We start from the raw sequence: 16,841 nt of genomic DNA, 5'->3' as shown, positions 1-16,841 counted from the left end.
GTACTGCTCTGGTGTCTGGAGCCAGACTCTAAATGTCTGAACACCTAAAGTGGAATATTTTTTACCACTCTACCCCAAAACCAGGAAAGCTAGAGATTAAATATCACCTCTTTTCCTTGGATTGAACCAAGAAAACCCCAAGAACCCCCATCAGTCCCCCATTCCATCTCTGTTTAAAGGCAGAGGCATTCTGTGGTCATGCATGTGGCAACACGAAATGCACATAAAAAGGCTGCAGCCCTCATAACCCCGCAGTTGCACGTGCATCTTCCTCCTGACACATTGCTTTGGGGCTACAGAGTCCCAAAGAAAAGCCACTGCATGCAAGGTGATGGCATTAAACCTGGGGCGCCCTTCAGATGGCTAGGGAGGTGCAACAGGGGTTAGCAGGCTGAGTGTCCCAGGAGCCAAAATGCCCTTTCCTCTCGCTGCACGTCTCTGAGGGAGGACACATGGACACCAGGTGACATGCTTAGGGCCAAACATGAAGTCAGTGGTAGAGGAAGGACTTGAAACTGTGTTTCTCCAGGTTAACTGATGGACTGACCCAGCCTCATCTATCTGCTGTACTGGTTGGCATTGGCCTGGGACAGGCAAAAGTCACCAAAAGCAAGGTGTGTCTGATTCCCTGGAGATGGAGAGGAAGGGGGCTACTGCATCAGCCCTTCCCCACCTAGCCCTGCCCTTTCTTACCACTGTCTCTTGTAAAGCAATAACCACAGACACCAAGCTAATGAAATTAGCCCAAAAGCCCTACTGAGCTAATGCAATTACAAGTAGCATTCAAACAGCAGCACCACAAACACACCTGCAGCAACACAGCCTGCCGTTTGCATCTCCCAAGGCCTTCCCCACCTCCCTTCTAGGCCCACGGCTGCAACATGATGTGGGTTCCCCCCACAGGGTCTGGAGGTCAGGAGCCACCATCCCCAGTATCAGCCTGCTTCAGGGAGGGCACTGCCTACCTTGCAGAAAGCACAGTCCCATGCAGCCAAGAGCAGCCTCTCAGGGCAGATAATTCCCAGCCTGGTTAAACCCTGGGAGACCTTCAATTACCAGCACTGTAATGAGGCCCTGGACGCTAATCAGTGGTGTCACCGAATCCTCTTATGCCTGCCTAAGCATCTCCAGCAGCTTTGCTGGTTGCAGGGCCCAGCTGCCCACTCCTCCAGGGAATTACCTCCCCAGGAGGCACCAGTGGTGGCATAAGCACATTTTGGCACAGACACAGGCGAGATGCTCCCAGGCACAGGTACCAGATGACAGGGTGCCAGAGAGAGCTGCATAAGGTCTCTGACCAGCCCAGAGTGCGCTGGAGAGGACAAACAATGCAAAGTTACTTGAGGAGATATTTTAATGCTAATGCTCCCTGATTGAGATGCCAATGGCATTCTGGGGTGTATTAAGACAACTATGGACACTAGGCTGAGGGAGGTTTTCTTCTCCTTTTACTCTGCCCTGGTGAGGCCACATCCAGAGTCCTGTGAACAGTTCTGGGCTCCCCAGCTCAAGAGAGACAGGGAACTGCTGGAGATAGGCCAGCACAGGGCCACCAAGATGATCAGGGGACTGGAACATCTTCTGTATGAAGAAAGGCTGTAGGACTTGGAGCCATTTAACCTAGAAAAGAGAAGACTAAGGGGAAACTTCATCAACACTTATAAACACCTAAAGGGCAGGGGCTGAGAATCTGAGGCCGTTCTTTTTTCTGTAGTGCCCAGTGACAGGACAAGGGGCATGACCTGGAACACAAAAAGTTCCACTTAAACACAAGGGAAAAACTTGTTTGCTGTGTGGGTGAGGGAGCCCTGGCACAGGCTGCCCAGCTGCCCAGCAAGGGTGTGGAGGCTCCTTCTCTGGAGGTTTGCAAACCCACCTGTACACATTCCTGTACGACCTGATCGAGGGGAATCTGCAGAGGCTTGGACTGGATGACCTCTACAGATCCCTTCCAACCCTCACCACTCTGTGATTCTATGCAAAAGGCAGGTTTACATCTGTCCATTTCCGACTATGATAAAGCTTCAGCTACACCACGAAGCCAAGCTCATTCTGTGGGATGCTCCAAGAAACTTGTCAGTCCCTTGCTGTGGCTGGCAGGTGACCCCATCTCACTCCACTCCTCTGTGCTGGCACTGGCTCCCAGGGCGACAGTCAGCTCCCTCCGCACATCCGCTCTGACTCACACTTTCTGCCCCAATAATGCACTTTTAAATATCATGCAAGGAGCAAAAACAACAGGTCCACTATAACCCCAAGATATCCTGAGGCAGAAAATCCGTTTGGAGCCCAGCTAGAGAGAGTCAAGTCAATTAGACACTTTCTGGGACATCGAGCTGCCAACAATCCCAGCCTTTGTAACAGGGAAGAATCGCTGTCTATGTGCTTCCCAGCGACCCTTCCTTTGCCAGAGCAGAAAGGTCAGCAGCAGTATCGTCATGGAAAAGCATGCAGCAAAGTATTCCTGGGAAGGTAGATCCAAAAAATAGTCATTTGGACCCCTCTGGAAAATATTTCTTTTTGGTTAAAGCATCTATTGCCTCGGGTTGGGTTCACAGGGAAGTAAGGAAACAGGTAACAGGAGATCTGTGCTGCACCACAGAGACGTTTGGGTATGCGTTGTATTGAGAAGCAAGGTTGGCTTAACAGGGCTGTAGCTTGGGTTGCTTGGGAGCTTGTGGCTCCCTGCCTGCTTTCAGACAAACCACTCCAAGTGTTCAGCTTTGCTGGAATAAAGATCATAAAGATAAAAAAGGAAGCGCAACGCTGCAACTGTGAGAGTCACACACCCCTCTGCACTTCAAAGCAAGCACCTGACTTCTCTTGCCAGTGGTGCAAGGCAGAAAACTGGGCTATAAAACCTTGATGCCAGGTTGTCTGAGGACCAAACGAAAACAGCATTCCCACAGATAAGTGCTAAAGTCACTCAGATCTACAGGCAGGTCTCTGACCCGAAGGCCCTGGTGTCCGGCGGAGATTTTGGTGGGAAAGCAACACTCAGCTCTTAGCAAAGTCCACTGTGACATGTGATTTGGAGTACAGAAAGGGATTTTCAAAGGACAGGTGAAGAAAAAGTTCATTTGATAGCTCCTTGGTACAACCCTACCAGCAACCTTTCCAATCAGAGTGCCACAGGACCTAGAGGGTGTCATTTAAATTTAAGCCCTTCTTTAATCCTGCTCTACACAAGATGTGAAGCTGGGATTTCTGCAAGATGCCCAAGCCAGTTAGTTTACCTTCCTTCAGAGAAAACTACACCCTGAAGATCAAGATTTCTGCATTTCCCCAAAACCCCACCCTTCTCAGGGAAACCTTGGTAGACACAGCCATGCAACTGCCCCTAATGTTGCCATTTTCTCACAGCCACCATTTCTCAATGGCAATATTTCAGCAGAAGATGGATCCATGGCCAGGTTATCCCTGCATTATTGCCTGTGGAGACAAGGTTGCTGAAAAAAAATATGCCATGCAGCAAAAAAAAACCCCCCAAACCCTACAAGGCTTCTCTGGCTACACAGAAACAAGCTACCCAAGTGAAACTCAGTGCCTCACCTATCCCTGTAGAACTCCTGGAAAATTTGCAAGCCTTTTTCTGTTGTTTTTCCTGGATCTTACTCCATTCTTCATTCTCTTTTGCTGGAAACCTGGATTTCTATGAGCAGACTATCTTCCTCTTCCTGGCAAGGGCCTGAGCTGGGTGGCACACAGCTGACAGAGGACACAAAAGGTTCCCAGCCACAAAACGTTTCTGCTGGACCTTGCATGTGTTGATGGCCACCACAGCTCAGCACAGGGTGGGGAATGTCTTGTCACAGCATTGCCCTGCCACAAGGCCACAGAAGGCTCCCACCCACATCCCCCACAGCTTACTGTGCAGCTGGGGGCTTTGCTTGCTGCTCTCACTCTGTGCATCCCCACGCTCGTGCTTTTGCGTTTCCTCCTGCTTCAGCAAGTACAAAACTCCAGAGACAACCTGTCAATCTCCATCACCTCCAACTGCCTTAGATGGTCTATTTATAACAGACAGGCAATCGTGGATATCTTGGAGTTGAAGGTAACAGGAGGGTTTTTTTCTGCTCCAAGTAGCTCCTTTCTTAGGGAGGAAGCTTGGAGGCATCCAAGAGGAATAGCTTCACATTAGAGGCTAGCACGAATACCTTTGTGGCTGAGGGCACAGTAGCCATCACCAGCCACAGCCTGGTTCTCCAAATCCCAGCCACAGCAGCCAGGCCCTGAATAAGACACCTCATCCCTCCACATTGTGCCATGGGAGAGGGGAGATCAGTGTGTACCTTTGGATTCCTAACCCATGGTCTCTCCAAGCCAGCAAAGCCACAGTTTCAAGCTTGTTCACATTGAGTTTGTCCACTGAGCACTGCCTGCATCAGGTGCAAGCTTCTGACAACACACTGTCACGTTAATGCCATAGGGAGAGCTCCAGCTTTCACCGTGTCACTCCTGTGCCTCTTGTACTTTTATCTCCAAGATTGATGAGTAAAAGCAGACATACAGAAGGGAAAGGCCTGAGAAAGTTAGAAAGACACAATTCACTGTAAACTAACATCATGATAAGAAACCTCAGCTCACTGGAATTCGAACCACTGGTTAGTGGAGGCCTCGAAGACCCTGAAAGCAGATAACTAAGAAGCTGGTGTGCAGAGAGCTGTGGATAAGAAGGACTTGGAATGTGGAAAACAGAATTGTTTGCATCCTGCTCCATGGCATGGAAATCTACCAGAGACACTGAACAAGTGTAAGCTCAAAGAGGACTTATTACAATAGGGTGCGGGCATAGGTCATGAATATGTAATAGGCACTTATGCATACCCCTACCTGTACCCTCTAAGTAGCCCTTTGTTAGACAATAGGGTGTGTGAGCTGGGCAGAATGATCTCCTTCGTACCCGCCAGCGCAATACAGACCAGCTTTATAACCCTTACCTGTGTTACAGAGTTTGTTCCGCATGTCAAGATAGGACTCGCTGTCTGGCAGCCAGTGTATGAGCCAGGATAAAACCTGCCTTATCAAGCTGGCCTATTACTATCATTTAAAAGATATGAAAAAGGAGAAGGCATTTACACCAGATGAACACTTTGCATCACATGGCCACAGAGCTTTTGATCCAGACCAAAGGCCCTAGAGCCACATCTTTGACCCTGCCAAGGCGCAGCTTGGGTCAGCACTTCTCAGCCAGCTGTCAGCACAGCTTAGTCCTTGCTCCAGTCACCCAGGCATTTTCTGTAAGCCACAGTGGGATGGTGTGGTGGAGCTGGTGGCCCCTTCATAGGGCACCTGCAGCTCTTCAGAAGCCAGGCAGCTCACCTGGGTCCCACCTTCACCTCACTAACCCTCATTAACCCTTTTTTGGTAGATTTCAGCCCATTTTCCCTGAGAGCAGGGAAGGGAATCAAATACCACTAAAACCCTGCTGTGCTAGCATGAAAGAGGGAGAAGCAGGTTTCTGAATGCTTTGCTGTCTCCTCTAACACACAAAGATCCCATCTGTTTCTGTAATGACATGATCTTCCTGGGGCTGGCTCTCCTGAGCTCCACTGAGGCTCAAGCAAGTTTTGGAACAAGTTTCCATTGCTCCAAATACCCTGATCCAAAAACTCTGGCCTAGCATTATTAGCACAGCAAGCCTGCAAGCCCTCAGCTCAGACCTATAATGCCTCTGAGTCATCACACATAATAAATTCAAACAACAAATCAGGCCACATCTTTGCTTAGAGACACACGCTGTTTGATGCTTCAGAGACATGCCTATGTGCTCTCTCCACAAGTACCAGATCCAGAGACACCACCTAGGCATGGCAATTAGAAGAAATGAACCACAACCAAGTCTGGCTGTCCAAGCACACAAGGCATAAAATGCATTTAAGATAAGTTGAAATCCAAAGGTATCCTTTATTAATGGGCAGTAAAAAAAAGATAGGGGAAGGGGGATACAAAGACCCCCACCTTAGCCCTCACTGCTTCTGCCTCCACTGGTGGCTCAGATAGTTCCACTCTTGTGGAGTCTGGGCAGTCCCCTAAGCCATGCAGAATTCCACTTCCCAGAAAAACAGGTTCCTTTTGCAATCATCTCTTTACAGATCCAACCAATACCAGCCCAAGGCTCTGCCAGCCTGGCCTGTTTTACATTCAGGAGACTGAGCCATCTCTTTGCTTTGCCCAGACAGATACATTCATCTCTCATCTGTTCTAGCAGCTGTCCTTCCCCTGGGACTCACCTTCTAGCAGCAGCCAAAGGGAGACAAATATAACATGAAACTTGGCCAAAATGTTCTCCCACGAGATCAGTTCTTCTCAATGTTTCCCTGCAGAAGCTGTTCAAAACCCTTCATCTCCTCATGCGGCCAAGGGGTAGGTAAGGAGCCAGCTACAGTGAGCATCCCTTTCCTCATCAATGCCCTCCATTGCCTTTCAAACATATTCTCCTCTCAAAAGCCACACTCTCCCTTGTGCCAAATGGGAAATGCACTGGTCTTGCAGTGCATGAGAGCATGACAAAATTCTCTGTGCCCAAAAGAAAGAGATCAAGATCAATTTTCTGGATCAAGACAAGCATAGACCACAGGCAGCACAGCAGCAAGGAGCAAAGCATGTGAAGAATTTTCAGGGATGTGGAATGACATCTGCTGGCACTGTCAAATAGCTGCTCTCTGACCCCCAACCTCTTCCCAGTGGAAAGAAAGAGAATGAAGTAAGCACCTGTCCACAGCCACATGTTTTGGCTCTGTCCTTTTGAGCCTCTGAGCAGAAGGAGCAGAGAAAGGACCTGGGATGATGTGGGCACAGCAATGCATGCTCGAGTACTGGCACTGTGCTAATGGGCATTGATTTAAGTCAGCTTAGTAAAGCAAGCCCTGAAAGTCTCAGAGCAGCTTCTCCAACACAGAGCTGTCTCCTCTGCTAGCCAAATATATCCCAGATGGAAAATCTGGAACCTGGTCATTTTTCAGGTCTTAAAGCTTTCCAGATCAGCAACACAGACCGAAAGGCTAATCTTTACCAATAAATTCACCAGCCCCAGGGGACGGTCCCAGGGTCTGTCCTGCTGGTTGCAAACACAGTCTCTGGAACTTTCTATCAGATAGTTTCCAAGCACAGTTTGAGAGTCATCATAGGACAAGGGCCGTTCCCACAGGGAACTCTGGACGTTTAATAGCCAAGTGATATCCACACAAATCAGTTTCCCTTGGGTTATTCCATGAATGAGGCTTTTAAATCAGACCTATTCACTAAATACTGCAGCCCTGGAGCCCAAAATCCAGGGCAACAAAGACCCAACACTTAAAGCATCTCGGAAATTATGCAAGACACATCCCTTGGTGCCTCAAATACTTCTCTGAATCCCCCCGGGTACCTGTGCTAGGTGGGAAGCTTTCCAGGAGTGCTGCTCCTCCAAGACTCCAAGCTCACACAAGCAGGACAGACCCAGGAAACATATTTACATGCCATTTTTGGCACACATAACCTCTAACCTAGGATAACACAGCAGTAAGGGAAGATCCCTTGGTCAAGTGAAACAGAAGACCTAAAAGAGTTGAGAAACCCAGCTGACACTAATGGACACAGCTCTCTGACAAACAAAACCACCCCATCTGCAATATCCAAGAGCTGTCCTGGTGCCTCTTTCTTCTGGAAAGCAAGGAATCAGTGCAGGCTGGCTCCTAGCACCCCGAGCAAGCAGACCCAAAAGCAACATCTCTGTCAGGGCTCTTCACTTCTCTTGGTCCTCTAGGAAGATGCACCTTTCTGTGCATTCCCATCACCTCCAAGCAAGAATCTCCCAAAATTTGCCCCATCCTCTGAAACCTTCTTTGGAGAAAAGACTTGCTCACGTCTCTGCTGAGCACTTTGCACAGACATTCCCTAAGAACACCCACGTTCTTGGCCTTTGTAACAAGTCAGCAATAAGAAAAAGGTCATTTACATCCATCACTGTGTATGTGGCAGTGAATGGGGCAGGGGCTGCTGAAGAACAGCCAGGCAAGGGCCAGCCAGGGCTCTGCAGGGATGTCTGTGCAGGTATCACTACAAATTTTGGAGGCAGCCAATCCTGTACCTGCATGGTCACTGATGGAATCATAGAATCATAGAATGGGGGTTGGAAGGGGCCTCCAGAGCTCATCCAGCCCAACTCCCTGCTAAAGCAGGTTCCACTCAATCAGGGGGCACAGGAACACATGCAGACAGGTTTGGAAACCTCCAGAGAAGGAGTCTCCACACCCTCTCTGGGCAGCCTGGGCCAGGGCTCCCTCACCTCAGCACCAAAGGAGTTTTTCCTTCTGTTTAAGTGGAACTTTTTGTGTTCCAGTTGATGTCCATGACCCCTTGTCCTGTCACTGGGCATCATAGAAAAATGTCACTCCATCCTCCTGACATCCCCCCTTTAGGTATTGGTAAGTGTTGAGGAATTCCCCCCTCAATCTTCTCCAGGCTAAACAGCCCCAGATCTTGCAGCCTTTCCTTGTAACAAAGATGCTCCAGTCTCTGTTTGGAAGATGCAAAACACTTAATGTTAGAGGCTGCTGTCAAGTACATGCTGGAGGAAGGACACTTGAGCACACTCTGCTCCTACCTCCCCTGAAAGCATCTACCATTCACAAGATGGACCTTTGGCCTGGCTGTGTCTGGCTACTCTTTCCACTCATGGGATGCTCTCATCCAGCTCAGACAGTTCAGGTCTAGTCCAACTCAAAGTCCCAGCCTACACACAGAGTAAAAAAAGTATTCAAAATCCCAGACCCAAGTTCAAATCCCAGTATCAGTTTTTTTGACCTGATGAGGAAGGCATCAAGGACACCAGAATGCTTGATGTGAGATGCAATGTGATTGTTCCCTGCCATTCCAGGCTCTAAAGGGCACTTGGCTCCCCAGCCACCTGCCCCATCCCCAGCTGAGCAAGCACAGCCAGCCTGGGGGCACCTGCAGCCGTGTGCGTGCAGCTGAGACGGATGGCTCCCCAGCCAGCACGTCAGCCCTCCCCACAGGCCGACTCTCTGCACGAGCAGTCTGTCAGGGGCAGGGATCATCTCCCAGCACAGAAACAGGGCTGAGCTCCTCCCAGCTCCCTGTGCAGCACAGGTCAGCAGGGCTCAGACCCACATGTGTGATGTGGAGGCAAGGCTAAGAGGGACAAGTAGTTTTGCATCTCGAGTGCCCAAAGTGCCAGTGCAATTGTGGAGGAGCACATGCTCCCCAGAGGTTGACCCGCCAGAACACAGGTCTGCAAATGCACCCCCTTTGCCCTCAGTGCCCTGTTTCCCTACCCAGAGCATTTGGAGCGGGAAACAGGGTCACTCTTTGATCTGTGGCCATATAACCCTAACAAAACCCATCCCAAAGGATGTGGCAGGCCCAGCCTGCCTGCAAGCTTCCATCCCCCAAATGCAGCCCCATTGCCTGGCTGCCGTCCCCTCATCCTGTGTATGCCTTTAACAGCTTGCTGGATTACCCATTGCAACTAAAATAACAAAGCCACAAAAGAGGAGGGCAAACAGATTGGATATTCTGCAGCAATTAGGGCTAAACAGGGGAAAGGGGAGCAGGGAATGAATGGACAATGGGGAGGGCAGGGACACGGCAGCCCGGGTCCTGGCAGGCTGGGCACAAACTGTTCTCGGCAGGCCGGGGCTGAGCCAGAGAGCAGCAAGCTCTATGTAAGGAAATGCAGGGAGATGAAAAGGGTTATTTAAACAAGCACTGGGCTGCCCCACAGGGCCTCCCTGTCCACTCGGCCCTGGGGAAGAGCAGCTCCTGCTTCCCCCCTCCCCGAGTTCTTTTGGGTGGCAGGGAGATGCTGGCAAGCTGCAGTGGGGTCTGCTTAGAAAGGAAGGAATCCATTAATCTCTCTGGTAATTACTGCCACATATGGATTTGCACAATTACACTCTGTTAATTGGTTATTACAGGCAAGCCAGACTGATTGGGCAGAACGGCTGGGCTTTAACCCCTTTGCTGCCCCCAGGACCAGTCAGATGCCAAGGAAGCCTTCCTCCTGTGTCCTCCTGTAACCTTGCTGGCTGCTATGCCAAGGACCAGCAAGCCTGACCCCCAGCACCTGGCCTGATGCATCTGTGTTCTGACACCTTCCTTTCAGCTTAGGATCCCAAGGAGACAGACCCAAAGGGAAGGAGTGAGCCTACACCTCAAAACAGCCAAACTACCCAGCCAAATTCATCTGCTCTAGATTAGCACCATGTACTCCCCAGGGTGCTGAGGGACTGCAAACTCAAATCTTGTTTGTTTTTAGAAGGAGACTCAGATTTCCTTGTGCACTTTGACTTTGTGCCCTCAAGCCCAGCAGGGTTGGTGCCAAGGAGAGGAGACTCCCAAGTGTCTCCTGGTCTCTGAACACAGCTTCTCCAACTAGATTTGCAGTGTAACACTTCTTTTTCTCAAAGCACTGAAAACAGAGGCTTTACTCTAGTAAAAAGTGTATATATAACATCACAGTAATACAAGCTATGCAAGAAAGCACAGCTAAAGCTCTTGTAAAACTCCAGACGGCACAGGGCTTCTGCCAGTTGGGAGTGGAGGCGGCCTGGCCTCCCCACACCACAGCCACCACCTCTGACACCTCTCACAGGTAACGTGCCATCCGAGTCCTGGCACCAAAATATCTCGTACAGTATCCCACAAAGTTTCTGGAGAAAGCTCAGAAGAAGCAGGCCAAGGTGAGAGTGCTTTCTGCCACAATCATGCCAAAGGCTTCCTCTTAAAAAGCCATAACAAGGAAGCAAACAAGAGCATTGTAGAATGCCCACAGGGCAGCAGGGCCCATCTGAGGAGAGCTGTGCTTAGCAGCCACCATTAGCACGTGTGGATCAGCCTTGAGATAGCATCCTGCTGTCCCTTTCCCAAAGGGAACCCAGCACCTCTTCCCAGAGAGGCATCACCTGTATCGCTCAGGACAAGCAAGAGACTTACGTGAAGAGTGGAGAAGAGCCAAGCACTGCACAAGGTGAAGACTTTGAGCTCAGCTTCTGAACCACTCCGCAAGCTACTGCAGAAGAAGTAAGGAGAGAAACCAAGCCAGTTCACAGCAAGAGAAGAGAAATCTAACTCCACCCTTTAGCCTCATCCTCTACGTAAAGGTTTTCAGTTGAAGTGGATCAGAGAATCACAGAATGGTAGGGTTGGAAGGGACCTTTAGAGATCATCCAGTTCACCTCTCTTGACAAATCAGGTTCCCCTAGATCAGGTCACACAGAAACGTGTCCAGGCAGGTCTTAAAGACCTCCAGAGAAGGAGCCTCCACACCCTCCCTGGGCAGCCTGTGCCAGGGCTCCCTCACCTCAACAGTCAAATAGTTTTTCCTTATGTTTAAATGGAACTTTTTGTGTTGCAGCTTCTTTCTATTACCCCTTGTCTTTTCACTGGATACAACAGGAAAAGGTGATACCCCAACCTCCTGACACCCACCACTTAAATATTTGTAAATATTAATGAGATCTCAATCAAGAGGAGACACAAAACACCTGCAACACTCACTCACCCACTCACCTTTTCCCTGCTGCTATCACTGCTAAAATGTCTCCTACAATCCTTTAGGTCTTGCCTGTGAGAAACCTCATTCTCATCAGCTAATTAAAGGGCTTTTACTATCTCTGCTGTGAGGCCCAGAAATAAAAGTCCTCTCCCTAGAAGGTCACTAGAGTTACATGAAAGTTGCAGTGGATTTGTTCCTGTTGCAGTCACCTGTCGTTTCCCAGCTCCCTGACTTCAATACAGAATTTTCCTTCTTCAAAAGCCAGCTCCAAGCTCACTGACTGAAGGGAACCATCTCATCCATTGTAAAGGCAGCAGCTCCCAGCTCAGGCATGTGTGAGCTTGTCTTTGAGGAACAGAAAGGCAGGCCAGCCCTGCACCCATGAAAGGTTGTTGATCCCTCCTGTAAACGAATTGCCTCTGCAAAGTTCAGAATGAATCTTCAGAGCTGTCAGAGGAAAGATTGGACAGAACCTGCAACTGTGCTTAAAAAGGTCAGCTGGGAAAAGTCAGGATGGGAAGGATGCTCGCTTTATTGACAGATGCAGAGAAGAAGGGGCTAACCTGGGAGTACCTGCAAGCTGCTTTTGGCAGCACACGCTAGGCTTCAACTCTGGGCTCTGTTGTCTGCAGCTGGTGACAAATCTTGTGTGGATCACTTCCAGACAACAGAGGCTGGGGACTAAGCCTTAAACTGCAACTGGGGCTGAGCACCAGACTGAGCTCTTGTGCAGCCTTCCTTCATTGTGAGAGACGAGAGCAGGCTGGTGGGACAGATGCCTTTCTAGCTCTAGTGACTCAGATCAATTTTTTGCATCTGTGAGACTGTAACATTATTTTCTCTCTGTCTTTCACTTACATGCACACCTATTTGTCCAAGTTTCTGTAGGAAATAGTACTGTCAGCATCCAGGCATTTGCTGGCAGTTTCTCATGTATAAAGGGAATCACTCCAGTGAAAAGCTAGGGAACCTTCCCAAGCTGCTGGAATTTGACCCAAAGCCCCTTCCTTCCCGTGGGAGCTCTTCAGAGTCCATGTACATTGAGGCTTTAGAGTATATGTTAAAACATTACAGTGATTCCTCAGCTGCATCAGGAGTTCTGCCCACAGAAACACGCTAGGGATGTCTTACACCTCCCCATTTGTATGGCTCTACAGACATCCCGTTAGAATTGCAGAGGGTTCATGCAAGGAGCTGTAGGACAGCCCCAGCAACAGGCACAAGCCAAAAATGCTTTCATGTTCCTGCCTAGCTCTCAATCCTGTCTCTTGCCAAAGTCTGCTTTCCCTTTGCCTGTCTCGGGGAAAGGATTTAAACCCTCAGGTTCTTTGTGTGCCTCCAAGTGGTCTGAGCCCAACTGTGGGAAGGATTTGCCAGCTCCTTGCCACGTTCAGAGCTGGTACCAGCTCAGTGAGACCTAAACATGAGCAACTATGCTTTTGGGGCAGACATTAGCAACAGTAGGTGACAACAGGCCCTGCTGTGCCCCACAGGCTGCCAACACATCCAAGGACAGCCATGGTCTGTGCAGCTGAGGGAATGGAGGCAGACAGAAGGAGAAAGCAACTTCTTGCAAGCCCAAGACAGAGCCAGCAAATGCCTACCCACTGTCTGCTACCTTGTCATGTCAGAATGCTATCTGCCCATTCTCACTCAGTTAACATCCCCTGGACTTTTGGGAGCAATCTCTGTCCTCTCTGCAGTCCCTTCAGCCCTCTGATCTGACCAAGACCGGTGGGTTTTGATTCACAGGGTTTGGCCCCTTGTGCAAAAGGTTACTTTGCATCCAACCAGATGAGTCCCAGCATTGTGCCACTGGTTTACCTGATATACAGGAATCAGACATATAGCCTATCTGCTGATGCTAAGTAGATTTGCTATTGATAGCGATATGTAACATATTTACTGAGAGAGCAGCAAAAGAAGTTGCTGTTTTAAATTTTATGTGACTTGGAAATACATAAAGACAAATAAATATATTCCTTTTGGTTAGAATATTGCTATACCTACTTTGCAAAGAACTCCTGTGCAGCAGAGGTAGTATTGTATCCCATTGTATCAGGTCAAAACAGTGACATTAATTAGACCATTATGGCATTTCCCCCTGGAATTCTTTCCCTCTGTCTCTCTGTAAACATACATTTATTTAATGCATTTGACAAAATCAATATTTATCCAGGGAGGGCTTCAGTTTTTGGAGAAATATCGCTTTGTTAAAAGTATTGTTCTCTTGGAAAACTCCTGACTAGCTTTACAAGTAACTTCCACCTGTCCTTTACTAACCCTTATGAGCTGATCCCCAGAACTCCTTTAGTACTAAGCCATCACATAGATACAGTATCCTCTTCCACACCCTGAACACTTTTCTTTCTCTCCATGGCAGGAGGAAAGCACAAACTCATAGAAAACAGGCATGGAAGAGACCTGGCAAACTCCTATCACCCATCTTCTTGCATCAAATCAGACCAGAGACCTTTGGGGACAGAGCTGGCACCTCCTTCCCCAGCTCATCTGCCCCATCACATCTGCACCACTCCCGTTAAATAGCTTTTCACAGGGTCCAAACTTTCCCTCCTGTGAGGGAGAGTGCAGTACAGTGCTACAAGGTTTTCTTTCCAAAAATCTGCACCTGAATTAATCTTCCCAAAAGGCTCTGTTCATGTGGTACCTGTTTTTATGGGAGCAGTGTGCCCAGGAGGCTTGGGCACCTGGTTCTTGACAATGGCCACAGCAGAGTCCCACCACCCCTCCATGTAGCTGCCCAACCCACGGGCAAGGCCGTGTGGGGTCAGGGCAGGGACTTACAGAAGTGAGGGAAGGAGCCTCTCTCCAGAGAGTACGGAGCCTGTGTGCCTGGCTGCATTTCCAACCTGCGTCCTGCCTCTTCAGCAGCCTCAACCATGAAGAGAGGTCCTTGGGATCAGCTCTCTCAGCTGCACTGGGCTGTTGGAGAAAGAAAGGAGTGTTTACGTATTACCGAGCAGCATGCTCAGGATCTGTCCTAAGTTACAAATTTACCTCCCAGACCTTGACCGGGGCTGGGGCTTCCTGTGTTTGCTCTTTGGGCTCCTGTCTCTTTGGAAAGCAAGAGATGTTGCAATGCTGGGGGGAGGGCTGGCTGCACAGCCCGCCTGGAAACCGCCCTGCAAGGCAAAGGAGTTGGTCCGAAGTGGCTTTGCTGATAAAGTGTCTCCTGGAAGCAATTTCTTTTCTAACCCCTCTCCTGAAGGAAAGAAGCCAAGCAAACAACTGCCATCCCATCTGAGCACATCTCGGTTCTGCTTTCCTCCTTCTCTGTGCCAGTTGATCTTCTTTCTCTTATCTGCAAGCCTACCCAATCTACCTGACAACAAACTTTGCCATCAAGAGAGTGGCAGTGTTAGCCACGTCACCACTGGACTGGTGGTAGGCATACCTGGCTTTTGCCTGCCAAAGCTGTCTGAAGACAGTGGGGCAGGTGGCAAGGGAGCAACAGTCGTGTATGCATTCCTGGGCAGTGTCACTAGCTGCTTGCAGGTGAGCTGGAGAGACTCGTGTCTCCAGAAGGCTTTCAGAAGACAATCAGTCTGTGCTGCAACCAATTTTTCTTGTGCTGAAGTTAGAGCCCCTGGCTTTGTCCCCATGCCTGCTTATCTCTGTTACACCCTCAAATCTTGCGCTGGCGTCTGCCTGCATCTTCCCTCGTATTTGGATTTTGCCAGTCCTGGTGGAGAAGAGCTACAAGCAAACAACATTCCTCTCCCCTGTCTACTGATAATCTCAGGATCTCATCTCCTTCTCATTCCCCTTCAGACTGTGTCAACATCACCGGGGTTGTGGAGGGCAGGGTTGCTCTGACTCCGCTGCCCCATTACCGTACACTGTGCTGCCCGGCCCAGCACAGCTGCACAAAGACTATTCCTCTGGGATATGAGTCAGACCTGCTAAGGAGTTGTAACCACCTCCCTCTCCTAGATTTCTCCACATTTACAGCAAAAAAAACCCCAACATGCAGGTCCCAGAGTGCAGAGTGATCTCACAGACTTTCAGCAATGGGAGCCTCTGCGTTGCTGTAATGTGCCCAGATCAGCAGACAGAGCATTGCTAAAGCCAAGGTGGGCTGCAGAGCCCCTGCTGCACCACTGCCAACTGCCAGGACATCTCCCACAGGACAAACAGCCACAGGGAGGCCAGGCAGGCAGAGCAAGGGCAAGGGCACTGGATTGCTGGTTTGACTTTGCTCACACTTTCAGGAAATTCTGAATTCCAAAATTGCTGACACCCTGCAGGGTAATTTGGATGGGAGGCAGGAGGGGAGAAAAGAGACAACACAGAAAGATAAGACACCCTGTGGCATCAGCTGTCAGCCTTTTTGGGAACCACAGAAACCCAAAGTGCTCTGTCTGCTCTCTCTCCTCTCCACAAGCATCACCCCTCTTACGTCCTTATATTGCTGTGGGTAAGATGGATCCAAACTCCTTTTTCTTACTTTCCTTTCTTTCTTCCTCTGTTTTTACCCCAGGGGGCTGTCCTGCAGTCAGATCACTAGTCAGGGACTCCAGATCCTCTAAAACCTACCACTGATCTTTCAGATCCACTCAGGTTTGCCTCCCCCGTTCTCACAGACAGCAAGATTTCTGTGCCCTGAGCTGCAGTGCTTGGATCCCTCTTGCTAATCCTTTCCCTTTCTCAGATCTGACACACCGCAGCAGCTGCCAGAGCACAGACCCACTCCAGCAATGAATCTCCAGTTAGGTGGCACGGCATTAATTACATGACAGGAGCCAGAAGAAAGGCTATGAAACACTGCTCTTTTGAAATCTTCAGCCTCCCCTCAGAGCACTTTGTGTAGAAGTAGCAGAACATGAACTCTGCAAGCACGCAAAGGAGCCAAATCAGAGTCCTGCTGATAAAGCCTAGCAAAGTAAGCTAATGATGGACACAACTGCAGGTTTCCATCTGTGAGGGAAGGATTTACAGTGATACCAAAGGAATTATTTCAGCCTCACAGTGACAATACCCACCCACTTCCTTATTATATTTTATTGATCTTGCCCTAAATACATGTGGCTGGAGGAAATGGTGCATAAATTACTAACGAGTTAATTTCTTGCTCCGACACAGACTCACAACAGCCCTTTTGAAGGGGAACTGGGAAAGACAATGTGTGAAAGGATAAAGGCAATGAGACAAGCTTGGATGTAATAATCCCATGTGAATGATTATTGCTGAAACTAATGTAATCTAATAATGAAGAATTTACACCAGATGTCCCCCAGAATATGCCAGGCAGAGTCGGGATTCAGCAGTGGATCCATTTCTAAGGAAACCTTGTTAGGAGGAAAAAAAGATGCTGCTGTCT

The 16,841-nt window shown here is 49.2% G+C and overlaps 1 protein-coding gene across 1 annotated transcript in view; it reads right to left on the bottom strand.

Annotated features, from left to right (window-relative positions):
* The window catches only part of RXRG (retinoid X receptor gamma), a 43,921-nt gene extending 29,519 nt beyond the window's left edge, over positions 1–14,402 (bottom strand). Inside the window, exon 1 of the mRNA XM_062003789.1 lies at positions 14,306–14,402. Coding sequence (XP_061859773.1) covers positions 14,306–14,402 — 97 coding nt within the window. The remainder of the gene's footprint in view (positions 1–14,305) is intronic.
* Positions 14,403–16,841: the final 2,439 nt, after the last annotated feature.

This window comes from Colius striatus, chromosome 10, assembly GCF_028858725.1.
Source record: "Colius striatus isolate bColStr4 chromosome 10, bColStr4.1.hap1, whole genome shotgun sequence".
NCBI lineage: Eukaryota > Metazoa > Chordata > Aves > Coliiformes > Coliidae > Colius > Colius striatus.
This window is presented reverse-complemented; position numbering and strand designations above follow the sequence as displayed.